The 16,280-nt window shown below is 41.1% G+C and overlaps 2 protein-coding genes across 3 annotated transcripts in view; one reads left to right on the forward strand and one right to left on the reverse strand.

The window, feature by feature from the left end:
* The window catches only part of CMSS1 (cms1 ribosomal small subunit homolog), a 415,355-nt gene that overhangs the window by 383,290 nt on the left and 15,785 nt on the right, over positions 1-16,280 (reverse strand). The window lies entirely within an intron of this gene.
* Positions 1-16,280, forward strand: part of FILIP1L (filamin A interacting protein 1 like) — a 337,453-nt gene that overhangs the window by 313,638 nt on the left and 7,535 nt on the right. The window contains exon 5 of the mRNA XM_080654113.1: positions 388-3,163. Within this exon, the coding sequence (XP_080510239.1) occupies positions 388-3,163 (2,776 nt within the window). The remainder of the gene's footprint in view (positions 1-387; positions 3,164-16,280) is intronic.

Here is a 16,280-nt window from a genome sequence, read left to right on the forward strand (position 1 = left end):
AGGACCCGGACTTCCCTCGAAGCCCTGGCTTTGTCTGGAAGGTCGTCCAGAAGGATGTCCGGTCTAATTAGCATATTATGCTTTTATTATTATAGATTGTAAACTACACATGCAATTTAACCCAAATATTCTTACCCTTACTCTTCCAATAAGGCTCCTGGTGAACTGCAACTGTTACCAGTCAATGAGGGGTAGGGGGGTTGGGGTCAGTGAAAGCAGAAAAGCAAGATGACTATCAAGATTCTCCACCCCCATCAAATTCAGGAATTCCTTTCTGTATTCTGTAAGAGATAATACATCTTTCTAAATTCCATAAATGTTTAATCAGAGCTAATAAGGTTACTAAGGCACCAATCACAAAATCCAATGCACTCTTGTGTTTTTCAGATTAAAGAAGCTGATTGACCAAGAAACGGAATCCCAGGAGAAAAAGGAGCAAGAAAAGGAGAAGAGGGTCACCGCCCTGAAAGAGGAGTTGACCAAACTGAAGTCTTTTGCTTTGATGGTGGTAGATGAACAACAAAGGCTGACAGCACAGCTTGCCCTTCAAAGACAAAAAATCCGAGACCTAACCACAAGTACGAAGGAAACACATGCTAAACTAGCCCTTGCTGAAGCCAGAGTTCAGGAAGAAGAACAGAAGGCAACCAGACTAGAGAAAGAACTGCAAACGCAGACCACAAAGTTTCACCAGAACCAAGAAACAATTATGGCGAAGCTCACCAATGAGGACAGCCAAAATCGCCAGCTTCGCCAAAAGCTGGCAGCACTCAGCCGGCAAATTGATGAGTTAGAAGAAACAAACAGATCTCTACGAAAAGCAGAAGAGGAGCTCCAAGATATAAAAGAAAAAATCAACAAGGGAGAATATGGAAACTCTGGTATCTTGGCCGAGGTAGAGGACCTCAGGAAACGAGTCCTAGAAATGGAAGGGAAGGATGAAGAGCTCATAAAAATGGAGGAGCAGTGCAGAGATCTCAATAAGAGGCTTGAAAAGGAAACATCACAGAGTAAAGACTTTAAACTCGAGGTTGAAAAACTCAATAAACGGATTATGGCTCTGGAAAAATTAGAAGATGCTTTCAACAAAAGCAAACAAGAATGTTACTCTCTGAAATGCAACTTAGAAAAGGAAAGGATGAACACAAAGCAGTTGTCTCAAGAACTGGAGAGTTTAAAAGTAAGGATCAAAGAGCTAGAAGCCATTGAAAATCGGCTGGAAAAGACAGAATTCACCCTAAAAGAAGATTTAACTAAACTGAAAACATTAACTGTAATGCTAGTAGATGAACGGAAAACAATGAGTGAAAAATTAAAGCAAACTGAAGATAAGTTACAAGCTGCTTCTTCTCAGCTTCAAGTGGAGCAAAATAAAGTGACAACAGTTACTGAGAAGTTAATTGAGGAAACTAAAAGGGCACTGAAGTCCAAAACTGATGTGGAAGAAAAAATGTACAGTATAACCAAGGAGAGAGATGATTTAAAAAACAAATTGAAAGCAGAAGAAGAGAAGGGAAATGATCTCCTGTCCAAAGTTAATTTATTGAAAAATAGGCTTCAATCATTGGAAGCAGTTGAGAAAGATTTCCTAAAAAACAATTTAAATCAAGATTCTAGTAAGTCCACAACAACATTACACCAAGAAAACAATAAGATTAAAGAGCTCTCTCAAGAAGTAGAAAAACTGAGACTGAAGTTAAAGGATATGAAAGCCATTGAGGATGACCTCATGAAAACAGAAGACGAATATGAGACTCTAGAAAGAAGGTATGCTAATGAACGAGACAAAGCTCAATTTTTATCTGAAGAGCTGGAACATGTTAAAATGGAACTCGCCAAGTACCAGTTGGTAGAAAAGACAGAGTCTAGCCATGAACAATGGCTTTTCAAAAGGCTTCAAGAAGAAGAAGCTAAATCAGGGCACCTCTCAAGAGAAGTGGAGGCACTGAAAGAGAAAATTCATGAATACATGGCAACTGAGGACCTGATATGTCACCTCCAGGGAGACCATTCAGTCTTGCAAAAGAAACTCAATCAACAAGAAAACAGGAACAGAGATTTAGGAAGAGAGATTGAAAACCTCACTAAAGAGTTAGAGAGGTACCGGCATTTCAGTAAGAGTCTACGGCCTAGTCTCAATGGAAGAAAAATCTCTGACCCTCAAGTGTTTTCTAAAGAAGTTCAAACAGAAGCAGCAGACAATGAGCCGCCTGATTACAAGAGTCTCATTTCTCTGGAACGGGCAGTCATCAATGGTCAGTTTTATGAGGAGAGTGAGGACCAGGAAGAGGATCCGAATGAGGAGGAATCTGTGCTGTCCTTCAAGTGCAACTCATCTACTCCCTGTCCTATTAACAGGAAGCTATGGATTCCTTGGATGAAATCCAAGGAGGGCCATCCTCAGAATGGAAAAATACAAACTAAATCCAATGGCAACTTTGTACAAACTGGAGATCTAGTCCTAAGCCACACACCCGGGCAGCCACTTCATATTAAGGTTACTCCAGACCATATTCAAAACACAGCCACTCTTGAAATCACAAGTCCATCCACAGAGAGTCCTCACTCTTACACAAGCACTGCAGTGATACCAAACTGTGGCACCCCAAAGCAAAGGATAACCATCCTCCAGAACGCCTCCATAACACCAGTGAAATCCAAAACCTCTGCCGAAGGCCTCATGAATTTAGAGCAAGGCATGTCCCCAATTACCATGGCAGCCTTTGCCAGAGCACAGACCCCAGAGTCTTGTGGTTCCATAACTCCAGAAAGGACAATGTCACCTATTCAGGTTTTGGCTGTGACTGGTTCAGCGAGCTCTCCTGAGCAGGGACGCTCCCCAGAGCCACTAGAAATCAGTGCCAAGCACGCGATTTTCAGAGTCTCTCCAGACAGGCAGTCATCATGGCAGTTTCAACGTTCAAACAGTAATAGTTCAAGTGTGATAACTACTGAGGATAATAAAATCCACATTCACTTAGGAAGTCCTTACATGCAAGCTGTAGCCAGCCCCGTGAGACCTGCCAGCCCTTCAACACCACCGCAGGATAACCGAACTCAAGGCATAACTAATGGGGCACTAAACAAAACAACCAATAAAGTCACCAGCAGTATTACTATCACACCAACAGCCACACCTCTTCCTCGACAATCACAAATTACAGTAAGTAATATATATAACTGACCCTCATCCAGTCTATACTGATATTATTGCAAGGAACTCAGTCCTCTTTAATTATCCCTCCACATCCCCCAAAGACTGAATGAACTTGTACTTTGGGAAGGTTTGTGCATGAACTATTCAACAGTACCTGAAACTAACTGTTGCCTGCATAATCATATCAAGTGTGCACTTACTGTATATCTTTTCATTTACATACCTGTATGAAAAATATTTAGTCTGCACTTGTATAAATACATCTTTATGTATTTCATTTTCCATAACTCACATTAATTTGATTGCAACTTGTCTTGGTGAAATACCTTAACATTATAAAACAGTAAATAATTTGTTATTTTTACCATTGCTTGCTGAATTTTCTTTTGGTCATTTTGTGTTATATTTTTGCATGGACAGTAGAATTTTATTTCCTGTTCATAATGTCTATTAATTCTTCCTTAAAAGAAAAAAAAAAGAGCAGAGAACTTACTTCCCACTTACAGTCAACTTTTGATCACATATAAATGCAGAGAAAGTGGTTTAAATAAATAAAATTTTATGATTTCAACGCGAACTATAAGACCTCTCAGGAGCAAACTTAACTTCGTGTTGGAGATATCTCTCAATATCTCTGGTGCCCAGCACAATGCTTCACACATGTTAGGAACTTAGGAACTTAATGTACTGATAATAACTGAATAAAAAAATATTAAATAATTTGCTTTTGTGAGCAAATGAGCTGATGGTGAAAGTAAAAACTTTGAAATGTGATAGGAAGCCAGAAAAAGTACATTTGGAAATACAAGTAATAAAAGTTACCTTGACAATCAAGAGTTGACTGTATTTCTATAATAGATGAAAATCTCCATAAAACATATATGTCTACACTCAAACCTAGACCTGGCCACTATGACAAGTACTCTTGAACATGGTTTCAAAGCAAAAATGTCATTTTTGTTCCTTTTCCCTATTTGGTTCCTCAAATCATTTGGATTACTTAAGGTAGGTGCTTCCTACCTTGCTTTTAAATGGCTGCCTTTAGAAGCTTACAACTTAACCATGTGTTGTTTTTTTAACTTTTTAACAAGCAAATAAAAACCAAGATAGTTACAAACACAAGTTATAGAAAAGGCATGTTTAAAAGAGATCTTAGAGTATGTTGAGAGAAGTTTCCTCTGTGATTATTGTTATGCCATTTATAAGGTAGGTGAGACAGCCTAAAAATTCTGGTATCTGGCTCATGGGATTCTCAGAGCTTAATCCATACTTCTATATCAGAGAACAGCAGCTTTCAGAGGAAGATTTTAAATTACAAACCAGGTTCCCCAGTCACCTTCCAAAAAAATGATTTTAGACAGAGTAGCTCATTGCCATTTTCCCTTTCCAACCTTGTAACTGTTGATTTAGCTTGGTTAATTTTATTGCTAGTTATTGATTTTAAACACAATTCATTTGGACACATTTAGGCAAACTGTAAAGATCTTTAGAAGTAAAAGAAGTATTTCACAATTATCCTCCTTTTCCCTTCAAAATCAATTTCATGATAGCCAAGCGAGGATTTGTTGACAGAAACACTTCCATGGTGATGAACTACAACACCAATGCTGTGGGCTTGCATCATCATTAAATAAATATGGATGAAAGTTTAGGCTGGTGATGAATGAGAAAGCTTCTGTTTAAACACATGTATCTTGGGAATCAGCAGTGACCCAACTGTATTACAAAATACATGACGGCCTAAATGTTTTTAAAAACTATTTTTATTTTTAAGTCACCTTAGGGTAAAACTTTAGAAGGAACCTGCATACTTCATTTTACAAAGTATTTCAAAGTAGACATTGATAATGCTGCTGCATAAGATGTTTTTCTAGATAAAAATCAAGAGAGAATACTAGTAACATTTTGAAGGGTACTGATCATGAAATTATGAACGGAAACTAGAAAGAATTAAAGGACATGGTCTTTACAGTGCTTCCCAACCTTTGTCACATAACAGCACAAACAGAACACATGTTTCCATGACACTAGGGGGAAATGGATGAAGAGGCAGAGATGATCAACCCCGGACTCACCACCCCAAGGTTCTCCTGGCTGCCCCAAATGCTGAAGGGAAAATCCACTCTTGGCATACCTACAACTAAGACAGTTTGAGGATCTCTGGCTATTCATTAGTCTATCGATTTTGTAAGGATCCAATTTTTTATATTATGTGAGCCAGAGCAATTCTCTACAATAAAGTTAACACTATATGTCCTGAGCTCCATAATTAATAGTGCACAGATTCTCATTTTATTATCTGTTCCAGATATTAACTATAAGCAGGCTTCCCAAGTGATTAACATTATTGGATTTATTGAACTTTCAAAGAGTCAAATCTCTTGTAGAGATTCCTCTACTGGGAGGATTACTTGGGTATAGTAATTCATATTAGCATCAAACTTTAGGAGCACTGTTAAGATTAATAACATATAGAGATTATTAAAAGTGATAATAACTAAAGTTTATTGTAAACACAGCAGCATTTCTAAGAATCTTCCCATTTCTATAAAATCATACCTAAAATGACATTCTAGAGTTTTAGCCTTTCATTTAAAAAATTATTTTTGATATCTGCATGTGTGTGTGTGTGTGTGTGTGTGTGTGGTTACAGAGCTTTCTTTTTCATCCACATACTAGTACAATCACAGAAGAACCTTGAAAACTAGGATGGAGAAAGTAACACTAAAAAATATTTGTATGAGATATGTAAGGATGGAGGGTTATATTCTTGGGGAAAAGAATGCCCAGGAGAGAATAAGAAAAGATACACTGCTTTTATATACATCTGAAAAAATACTATCTTCCTTTCATTGGTCAAAACCCCAGCTTCAGAACCAAGTTTCACTGTTCTTGCCCCTCACCCCAGCTCTCTAACTTTTTGAGCTGTGTCATCACATATTTGAATGATTTTACCACATTCTTCTTTCCATTTAAGAGCAATGGCAAAACTTTCCCCTCAAGGATGCACTGCTCTTTGGGGGCACTGGTGAAAATAAAATCAGCACCCTTGCTAGAAGGACAATGTGTATTTCCCATAGTTGGATATTTACATATAGAGGAATCTCTCTATACTTGTTCAAGATGATGATGGGATTCCATAAACTCCACTCAGAAGGTCTCTGCAACTACAATTCACAATGCCAAGACGTTTTCTGTGGGGTCTTTATGACATCCAAAGGTTAATTTTGGATGTCATAAAGTAGCTTGCACTGTGAGAAAGTCATGAAAGGGATATTTAATTAAAAATTTTTAGACTTATAGCCTAAGGATTCTATCATTTTTACTGACTGAAGAATAATTCCACACAAAAACAAGTAGCTTTGATTCTGAATCTTTACAAAGCCAGTGTCCTTTGAAACTTGTTAAACAAAGATCTTAAAATAACAACTTTCTAGTTCCCCTAAACCTTGCTTTCTATTAAGTGTTTTCCTCCAAAATAATCATTTTGCTTTCAAATCCTAAGAGAAAAGATAATCAGGCAACAATGCCCAAAATATTAAGATCAGGGTTTCTCTAAATAAAATCCAAGAGAATCCTGGATCCCATCCAGAGCTACCAAATCAGAATATTTGAGGGTAGAGGCCCAGGAAGCTGCATTTTTAAAAAGCTCTTCTGCTGATTAGTATGCACCCTAAAGTAGGTACTCCATTGTTTTACAAATTCCTATATTGATAAGCATTAGTAAATGTGTTCTGACTGGTCTCACTCTAGCAGAATGAATTACACCTGGAAGTGTGACTATTCTGCCCCCTAGTGGCCCTTCCTCACGTTTTCTTTTTATTCAAAAGAAATGCTCAATTTAAAAAAACAAAAAACAAAAATCATTACCATTTTATTGGGTGGGAAGGTTCCCAGTTTTATAACTGTACAAAGCATAGATGCCTGAATCTTTAGCTGAGCAGTAGCACACTGTCTGACACCTCCAAGCTCTGTTTTTTTCTCAGATCCCAGACCTTCAACATAAGCCTACAGCATTTCTTGGGAATGGTCCAGAACACACATTAAAGAGAGCAGTTTGGATGAACCAAAACAAAGGACTCCATTCACCTCAGGCCACAATGAAGCAAATTAAGAAAGAGCAAGAAACAATTAGTTTCTAAACCTTAAACTTTTTAAAAATTCATTTTCATTTACATTACACTCCCAAGTCCTTTCCAACTGATGGACCCTTTTACTCTTGAAGCTCAGTAAAGAAGAATAAAGTTTTTGTGCAGTCATATATATCAGAGCAGAATCCCCCAAAGGCAACACTGTAGGATAAGGAATCCTTAGAGAGTCCAGCAAATCAACTGGCCAACACTTCTGAGTAACTTATAATTCGATAATGAATTAACACTGTTTAAATGGCAACACATACAAATCTGTCAACTTTCCATCAGGACACAAGGTTTTACACTTAAAATGGTACCATAAAAATGTACTCTGACATCACAATCAGCTACCCTAGCGATAGGATAATCCTACTTACTTGTGCCCTCATTTCAAAATATCACTTGTTCTTCACAAAATTATTGGTCAAGAGAGATCAAATTTATCTGATTATTTGAGATAATATTTTGAAAGCCTAAAATTAGTAATATGTTATTGAGTTCTCCCCTCCTCTATCTCATAACCAAATGGTTCTGTATATTTAAATTTTTGTCTTATTTTTTTCAATTACAGTGTGCATCAATATTATTTTGTTTTAGTTTCAGCAGCGTAGTGGTTAGACAATAATATACTTTACAAAGTGTTTCTCCCGATATTTCCAGTACCCACCTGGAACCAGACATAGTTATTACATTATTGACTATATTTCCTATGCTATATTTTATATCCCCACTAGAGGCCCGGTGCATGAAATTCGTGCATGGGGGAGGGGGGTGTCCCTCAGCCCAACCTGCACCCTCTCCAATCTGGGACCCCTCAAGGGATGTCCGACTGCCCGTTTAGGCCCGATCCCTCTCACAATCCAGGACTGCTGGCTCCCAACTGCTTGCCTGCCTTCCTGATTGTCCCTAACTGCTTCTGCCTGCCTGATCACCCCCTAACCTCTCCCCTGCCAGCCTGATTGATGCCTAACTGCTCCCCTGCCAGCCTGTTGGCCCTAACTGCCCTCCCCTGCAGGCCTGGTCACCCCTAACTGCCCTCCCCTGCAGGTCTGGCCCCCCCAACTGCTCTCCCCTGCAGGCCTGAGTCCCCCCCAACTGCGCTCCCCTGCAGGCCTGGGTCCCTCCCAACTGCTTTTCCCTGCAGGCCTGGTTGCCCCCAACTTCCCTCCTCTTCCGGCTTGGTCATCCCTAACTGCCCTCCCCTGCAGGCTTAATCACCCCCAACTGCCCTCCCTTGCAGGCCTGGTCCCTCCCAACTGCCCTCCCTTGCTGGCCATCATGTGGTGGCCATCTTGTGTCCACATAAGGGCAGGATCTTTGACCACATGGGGGCAGCCATCTTGTGTGTTGGAGTGATGGTCAATCTGCATATTACTCTTTTATTAGATGGGATAGAGGCCTGGTGCACGGGTGGGGGCCAGCTGGTTTGCCCTGAAGGGTGTCCCGGATCACGGTGGGGGTTCCCTTGGGGCGTGGGGCGGCCTGGGCAAGGGGCCTGTGGTGGTTTGCAGGCCGGCCACGCCCCCTGGCAACCCAAGCAGAGGCCCTGGTATCTGGGGTTTATTTATCTTCTACAATTGAAACTTTGTAGCCTGGAGCAGAGCCAAGCCTTCTGCTTGCTCCGTGGCAGCAGCCATTTCTGTTGGGATTTATGTATCTTCTATAATTGAAACTTTGTAGCCTTAAGCAGAGGCCTGGGCTGGCCAAGGCTGCAGAAGCTTGGCTTCCTCCATCACCGGAGGCAACCCTAGCCTCCTGCTCTTTCCAGCTCCGTGGCTGCTGCCATTTCTGTTTGGGTTTATGTATCTTCTATCATTGAAACTTTGTAGCCTTGAGTGGAGGCCTAGGCCGGCAAGGACAGGCGGAAAGCTTGGCTTCCTCCATTGCTGGGGAAACCCAAGCCTCTCTCCTGCTCTCTGTGGCCATAGCCATCTTGGTTGGGTTTATTTGCATATTTTCTCCTGATTGGCTGGTGGGCGTGGCTTGTGGGTGTGGCTTGTGGGTGTAGCGGAGTGATTGTTAATTTGCATATTACTCTTTTATTAGATAGGATGACTTTTGTAACTACCAATCTGTACTTCTCCTGTATAAGATTACCTAAGATAACCTTTTTCTTTTTCTTTTTTTGCCTCAGAGTTTTGTTTTTTAAAGTTCTGTTTTTACATTTGGATAACTAACAATGTATATAGAGATCCTATAGACCTACAAAGGCTGCCTCCTTCCCTGCCATTCCTTAGGCCTCTGGAAAGGTGGGTAGGTTTACTAATTGATGTAACATTCATGTATCTCAGTGACATACACAGTGTCTCAGCACACAGTATCTTCTCTTCAAAGCCTCACATGGATCATGACATACTGATTGCCTACCTCCTACACAACACTGAGGCAGGTATTATGGAAACAAAAGATTCACTATCCTTGAAGAGCTTATTAATTTGGGCAAGGAAGAGACAAGAAATAAGAGTATCAGATAATTTTTAATCAAGTGGCAAACTAAATTTCCTACAGTAATCTAGAGATTAAGGGGACTACAGCAGATTAACAAGGCTTCATAGAGCAATTAATACTTGAAGCTGGGGAAGGAAAGATTTAGATAAGTGGAATGATTGCAGGGAGAGAACATTTGAGGCAAACAAACAGAAGATCAGGTTCCAGTTGGCGCCTTTCCATAAAAGATTTGTTTTCTTCTCTAAGAGTCTATGAATTAATGTCCTTTACTCCTCACCAGAGCAAAGTTTCTCAACCTCAGGACTCTTTAACAGTTTGGTTCAATGATTCTTTGTTGTGGGGGAAGTCATGAACATTGCAGGACATTGAGGAGCACTCTTGGCTTCCACCCACTAGATGCTAAGTCACATTCCCCAACTGTGACAAACAAAAATGTCTCCTGACATAGCCACATGTTTGGGGCAAATTTTCAGAACTGGCTCATCTCTCTAGTTGAGAACCACTGCATTAGAGAGATGAATAAACTGACTCTATGAGCCAGTTCCTCCTTTACATTACTTGCTGTGAAAAAAATTTAACAGCTCACTTGAAAATTGTTATGTCTGGTGTGTAGAGATGGGCATCTTGAATCTGACAAAACATAAGCCTCAAAGCAACTTTAAAAATCTGCACTGAAGACTGTAGTTGCATAAAGACTGTCTCCACTCACTTGACAGATCATGTGAATATTTGAATATTTATATTTGTATTAATACCTTGTACCTTTGTCTCTTTCAAAGATACCATATTATAAACTAGAGTTTTTGGACAAGCTTTCCATTCTCACATGCCTTTGGGAGTAATAAAGAGAAGTCTTGATAATCAACCATCTTTGTCTTAAAGGAGGGGGAAAAAATGGGTTTCAGGAGGATTGTAAAGAACTTAAGAAATAACTCCCTTTACTGTTTTAAACCTCTGTAAGGATTCCTCTCTGAGGAGTTTCAATTCCCTCTGTATTAATGTAAAACCACCACAGGCACAAATGTCTTCTGTTAAGATACAAGTTTTCTTCATTCCTGAACAAGTCACCTACAAGATTAAACTGACAAATATTTATCATGTACCTAATGTTACTCATTGCTATGCTGGACAGCTTTGTAGATGTAAGATTTAGTATCTAAGGTGGGAGTTGAGGACAACCTTAAAAGGTAATTAAGAGCACAACACAGAAAAGGAATTCTATAGCTAGTAAGGACTATAGGAATTTGGAGCAGGTTGCTCTGGGGCAAGGTTTGTGGGTTAGATTTCAGAAATAGATAATATTTGAGCAGGGGCTAGGGAATGAAGAAGACTGGGAAAGAGGACAAAACGTATTCCTGGGAGACGCCCAAAAGAGCAGAGGTGTGAGGGCCAGGCAGGAGAGCAGGAAATCAACTCAAGGAACTATGAGCAGTGCAATGTGGCTGAAGTTGAGATGGTTGGGGCAGGGGTAAGGCTTGAAGGGCATAGTTCTGTCAGATTGTGAAAGCCTTGATACTGTGCTAGGGAATGTTCTGTGTCCTCAGAGAAGACTTCTGAGTAGTGAGACTACATAACAAAAAGGAGAAAACTAATCCTTTATACAATCTTAGTTTATTTCACAACAATCCTATAAATGGGGCTTTATCACAATTTTTTAAAAAATATATTTTATTGCTTTTTTACAGAGAGGAAGGGAGAAGGATAGAGAGTTAGAAACATTGATGAGAGAGAAACATCGATCAGCTGCCTCCTGCACACACCCTACTGGGGATGTACCCGCAACCAAGGTACATGCCCTTGACCGGAATCAAACCCGGGACCCTTCAGTCCGCAGGCCGACGCTCTATCCACTGAGCCAAACCGGTTTCGGCGGGCTTTATCACAATTTTAAACATAAATTAAAATTCTGAGAGGTAAGGAAAATTGCTCCTGGTTATTGTTAGTATGTGACAAAAATGAGATATAAAAACAGGTCAAACTCCATTGTCCCATTCTCTTTCCCTGGCAACATACTGAAAAACTGCTTTAGTGAAAAGGGGAAGAGTACAATGAATTGCATTTAGTTCTCTCCACTACCTATGGGGGCAGACAAGTTGCCTAACATTAGCTCCCTGCACTCTGCCTCACAAGCCTGCCACAATAGCCAGAACACTCGGAATGCCCCTAAAGACACACAGGGCTTTTCTTCTCTCCTCCCCACTGCTGTACAGGGATAGAATTTTCATCTGTCATTTAAAAATACATATTTTTATTGCTATCAGAGAGGAAGGGAGAGAGAGAGAGAGATAGAAACATCAGTGATGAGAAAGAATCATTGATCGGCTGCCTCCCACACGCCCCCTATTGGGGATCAAGCCCGCAACCCAGGCATGTGCCCTGACTGGGAATCAAACCGTGACCTCCTGGTTCATAGGTCCAAACTCAACCACTGAGCCATGCCGGTCAGGCTCATCTGTCATTAAGTTACCCACACTGAAAGGTCTGGCTCAAGCCTTACCTCTTCTGAAACCTTCCATGATCACCACAACCAAGAGTGATCTGCCTCCCTTCCAACTCCTCCTATATCCCAGAGGCCACAGTTAGGGTAACAAGAGATAATCAATGTGAGAGGCCAAGCTCCACACACATGGGCAGGCATGGGGAAGACTGACTTGGGCATAGGAGAGGGGAGAAACCATGACCAAGGAAAAGCTAAGTCCTCACTGTTGGGAGACTCTTTACTCAGAGCACTAGAGCTACAGTCAAAGTCCACTCTATTCTAAAGAGTCTATAAGCAAAGGCACAAATGTCAGGCATGAAGAAGGAACCTGGACAGTCTATCAACATGTACAGAGCAGAAGGACCTGATGGGCCTTGGAGATGACAGAAAAGCAACAGAAATTAGTGAAGGTGATCCATAGAAGGAGCATGACGACCACACATATCAAAGCTTATAAGGAGGGGGCCATCTTAACAGTCCTGACACAGACACAGGACCACCAGGCAATCAAGGGATCAAGGTCCAGTCATCATAAAGATAAGTACCATCAGCTAAGCCCAGAGACTCTGGGACTACTGGTTTTGTAGAACCCTAGAAAATTTTCCTAGATGATATACCCTAATTTCTCAAGTAACATCATCACTTATTAAAAAAGACTGATAGTCCCAAAATCACTTAAAAAAAAAAAAAAAAAAGCACCGTGTATTTTCCCTGGTCAGGGAGAGAAGTGTTAAGGTTCAACCTTGTCAGCTTCCAAATTCTGCTTCCAATTCAGGATTAAAATAGATGTAAACCAAGGAAGCATTACAAATAAAAGTGCTGCCGAAACCGGTTTGGCTCAGTGGATAGAGAGTCGGCCTGCGGACTAAAGGGTCCCGGGTTCGATTCCGGTCAAGGGCACGTACCTTGGTTGCGGGCACATCCCCAGTGGGGGGTGTGCAGGAGGCAGCTGATTGATGTTTCTCTCTCATCGATGTTTCTAGCTCTCTATCCCTCTCCCTTCCTCTCTGTAAAATATCAATAAAATATATTTAAAAAAAAAAAACAAAACAAAAAAAACAAATAAAAGTGCTGTTTTAGAGTCAAGTCTTTAAGTTGTTCTTCAATGTATCTCTTATAACAATTAAATGCATATAAACATCTGCTTCAATGCAGCCACTTTTCAAACAACTCAAAGAAATTCCTCAAGAATGAATTACTATTCTTCACTATTAGTTCACTATCAGTGAATTGGTTGGTTTTTTTCTTCTCTTAAAAAAAACATAGAGCTATTCCTTTTCTGTTCTTTGCCTTTTAAGGGAATTAATTGATATCAGTCAGTTCTGAAGCCTCAGAAAAGTACAATTCCATAGAAAGGAGTTAACTAACAACTGCAACAGATTCCTAAAGGGTCCATAATATAAGAAACATTTAAACACTTCACAGTCCCTTCAGGGCAACAGGGACGGGGTCAGTGGATAGGGATCATACTGAGAAGGATGACATCTTTCATAGTAATGGCAGAAGCAGCACAATATTTTTATATAAAACTTTTTTCTGATTATAAAATTAATACATATTTGTTACAAAAACTTTGGAAAATATAAATGCTTCCAGGACTGCTGCTTTTAGCTTCTAAAAAGGGTAATGAGAGGACTAGGGAGAACAATGGACAATTATTACTATTTTTTTAGGCCAATCTATCAACTATGGCCCTATTCCAGGTTTTCTTAGACTACTAGTGAGGAAGGAAATGTGCTAAAGGGGCCATCCTGTCCTTCCTGAACACCTCCAGGACCAAGAAGTGGAAGATCCCCCCAGAGAGTACAAGTTTATGTAAGCTGTCTGCTTGGACCAGACACAATGGACAAGGGGCCAGCCTGGTCACTGGAAGAGAGGGAGAGGATTTCCTTTTCCTCATCTAGCCAATCAGTGCTTGGATAATGGTTCAATCACTGTGCATTGTTCAAGTACTGGAAAGAAATGCCTCCTTAGAAGGCGGCTCTCAGGACTAATTATACTCTTATCAGTTAATAAGATCAATGGCCTTGTGTAGGGGATGTGGGCATAGAATAGGGCCAGAGAAAACTCAACTCTTAGACTCTGGTTAGAATGTAAAAGTACTAGTGTGGGAAAAGAGACCAGTGATAGCTGAGGAGGAATTACATTTTCTCCCTGGGCTGTCTCAGCCACTTAAATGGTATCAACAATTTTTCTATGATGATTCTCAAAGCAACATCTTTAAATTTTCAATGCCTACAAAACAATCCTACATGGAAGGTCCAATCACACTTCAAGCTAAGCATGTGCTCACGCCGCAGTGCCCTATTGCTCTTTCTATGCCCTTCTCTTGTTACTTGTGTCCTCAGTACGGATGGTACTGTAAGATAGTTAATCTACTACATTTAACCCCTCATCTCTCTAATCCAACCTTCACTAGTGTCAGTAGTGATCTTTCTACAACACTGTTTTGATCATGGCAATTCTCCAGTCTCCCCCAAAACATCACTTACTTAGCACTTACAGAACTATGTGCCCAAAGTCCAAACCTTCTACCAGGCCTCCATCTCTCACCTCATCTCCCTTTGAAACTCTGCACATATCCTGCATCCTCACCAGCACATGGTACTGACCATCCTCGCAAATACCATCATGCTTTCTTACCCTGTACCTTTGCTTATGCTGTTCCAAGGGCTGAAATGCTCTTCTCTTTGTTCCTCATATTGAAGAAACTATACTCCTACCTCAAGTGCCATTTACTCTGGAAAACCTTATCCTATCTAATAAAGAGGGAATATGCTAATTGACCGCCATACCCTCACAAAGATGGCAGCACCCACAGCCAATAAGGAGGGGACATGCTAATTGACTGCCATGCCCTCAAAGATGGCGGTGCCCACAGCCACAAGATGGCAGCGCCCAGTCCCCTCAGCCCTGCCAGGGAGGCAGGCATGCAGCATGGCTGGGCCCGCCCCCAGGCGGTTCCGGTTACTCCGTGCGTCTGCCTCCGGAGTCCCCCAGTCCCCTCAATCCCCCAGCCACCCAGGGCCGGCCCAAGGCGCAGGCAAGCCTCGGATGTCGGCTGCCCAGCTGCCCAGGGCCGCCCAAGGCTCAGGTAACCAGGGCCGGCCGAGGCTTGCACTGCTGGCAGTGGCAGCAACAGAGGTGTGATGGGGCACTGCCTTCCCCTGATCGCCAGGTTGCCTCCCACCCCTGAGGGCTTCTGGACTGTGAGAGGGGGCAGGCCGGACTGAGGGATCCCCCACTCCAGTGCATGCATTTTCATGCACCAGGCCTCTAGTTTTTTTATAATCTTCCTCTGAGTATCCAAAATACTTCCCTGTGCCTCTATTATAACACTTCATTTTGCCTCTTATTGTAATTCTTTTTTATCTCTCCTATACTATAATTTCTTAAGAGCAAGAATCAGCTATCATTTATGTTTGAAATTCTCATATCAATATTTCTCTAAATGCAATCACTGATCACCTTCATCAGAATCACTTAGGACTCCGCAGATTTCCAATGCAGGAAATCTGCATCTTACCAAGCCTCCTGGGTTATTCTTGGGGCATATAATGTTTCAGAACCAGTCTTACTCAGAGCTTACATCCTGCTGGTCGTAGGTGCTCAACAAAGGTGCACATGCTAACAACACACCTGGTGGCCACAGCAGACTAGCATTTGTTCTTTTCACAGAATCTCAGAGTCAGAGCCAAAGGACTTTATAGTGGTGCAGCTGCTTCATTTCTCAAACAATTCAAGGATAGGAAAAGGCAGGAAAGAGTAGAAAATACTCTTCAGGGGAACTCTAAAAAAGAAAGACTCACAATGCTCAGACCAAGTAGAATAAGGAGGGAAAGAATGTGTGATGGTATCCTTTTCTCTGCCAGAGGTGGTTAAAAACAAAGCCCAGGAATTGGACTGCTTGTTCAGCTGCCTCAACTATTAGGCTTAGTAGCATATCTCCAATAATTTATTGAAGAGAGGGAGAAGAAGGGATAGAGAAGGAAAGCAAGAAAGGTAAAATAATCAAAGAAGTTATGACTATGATCAGAAATAGGCATCTTAAGAAGAGATATAA

This window comes from Plecotus auritus, assembly GCF_963455305.1.
Source record: "Plecotus auritus genome assembly, chromosome: 2".
Lineage (NCBI taxonomy): Eukaryota > Metazoa > Chordata > Mammalia > Chiroptera > Vespertilionidae > Plecotus > Plecotus auritus.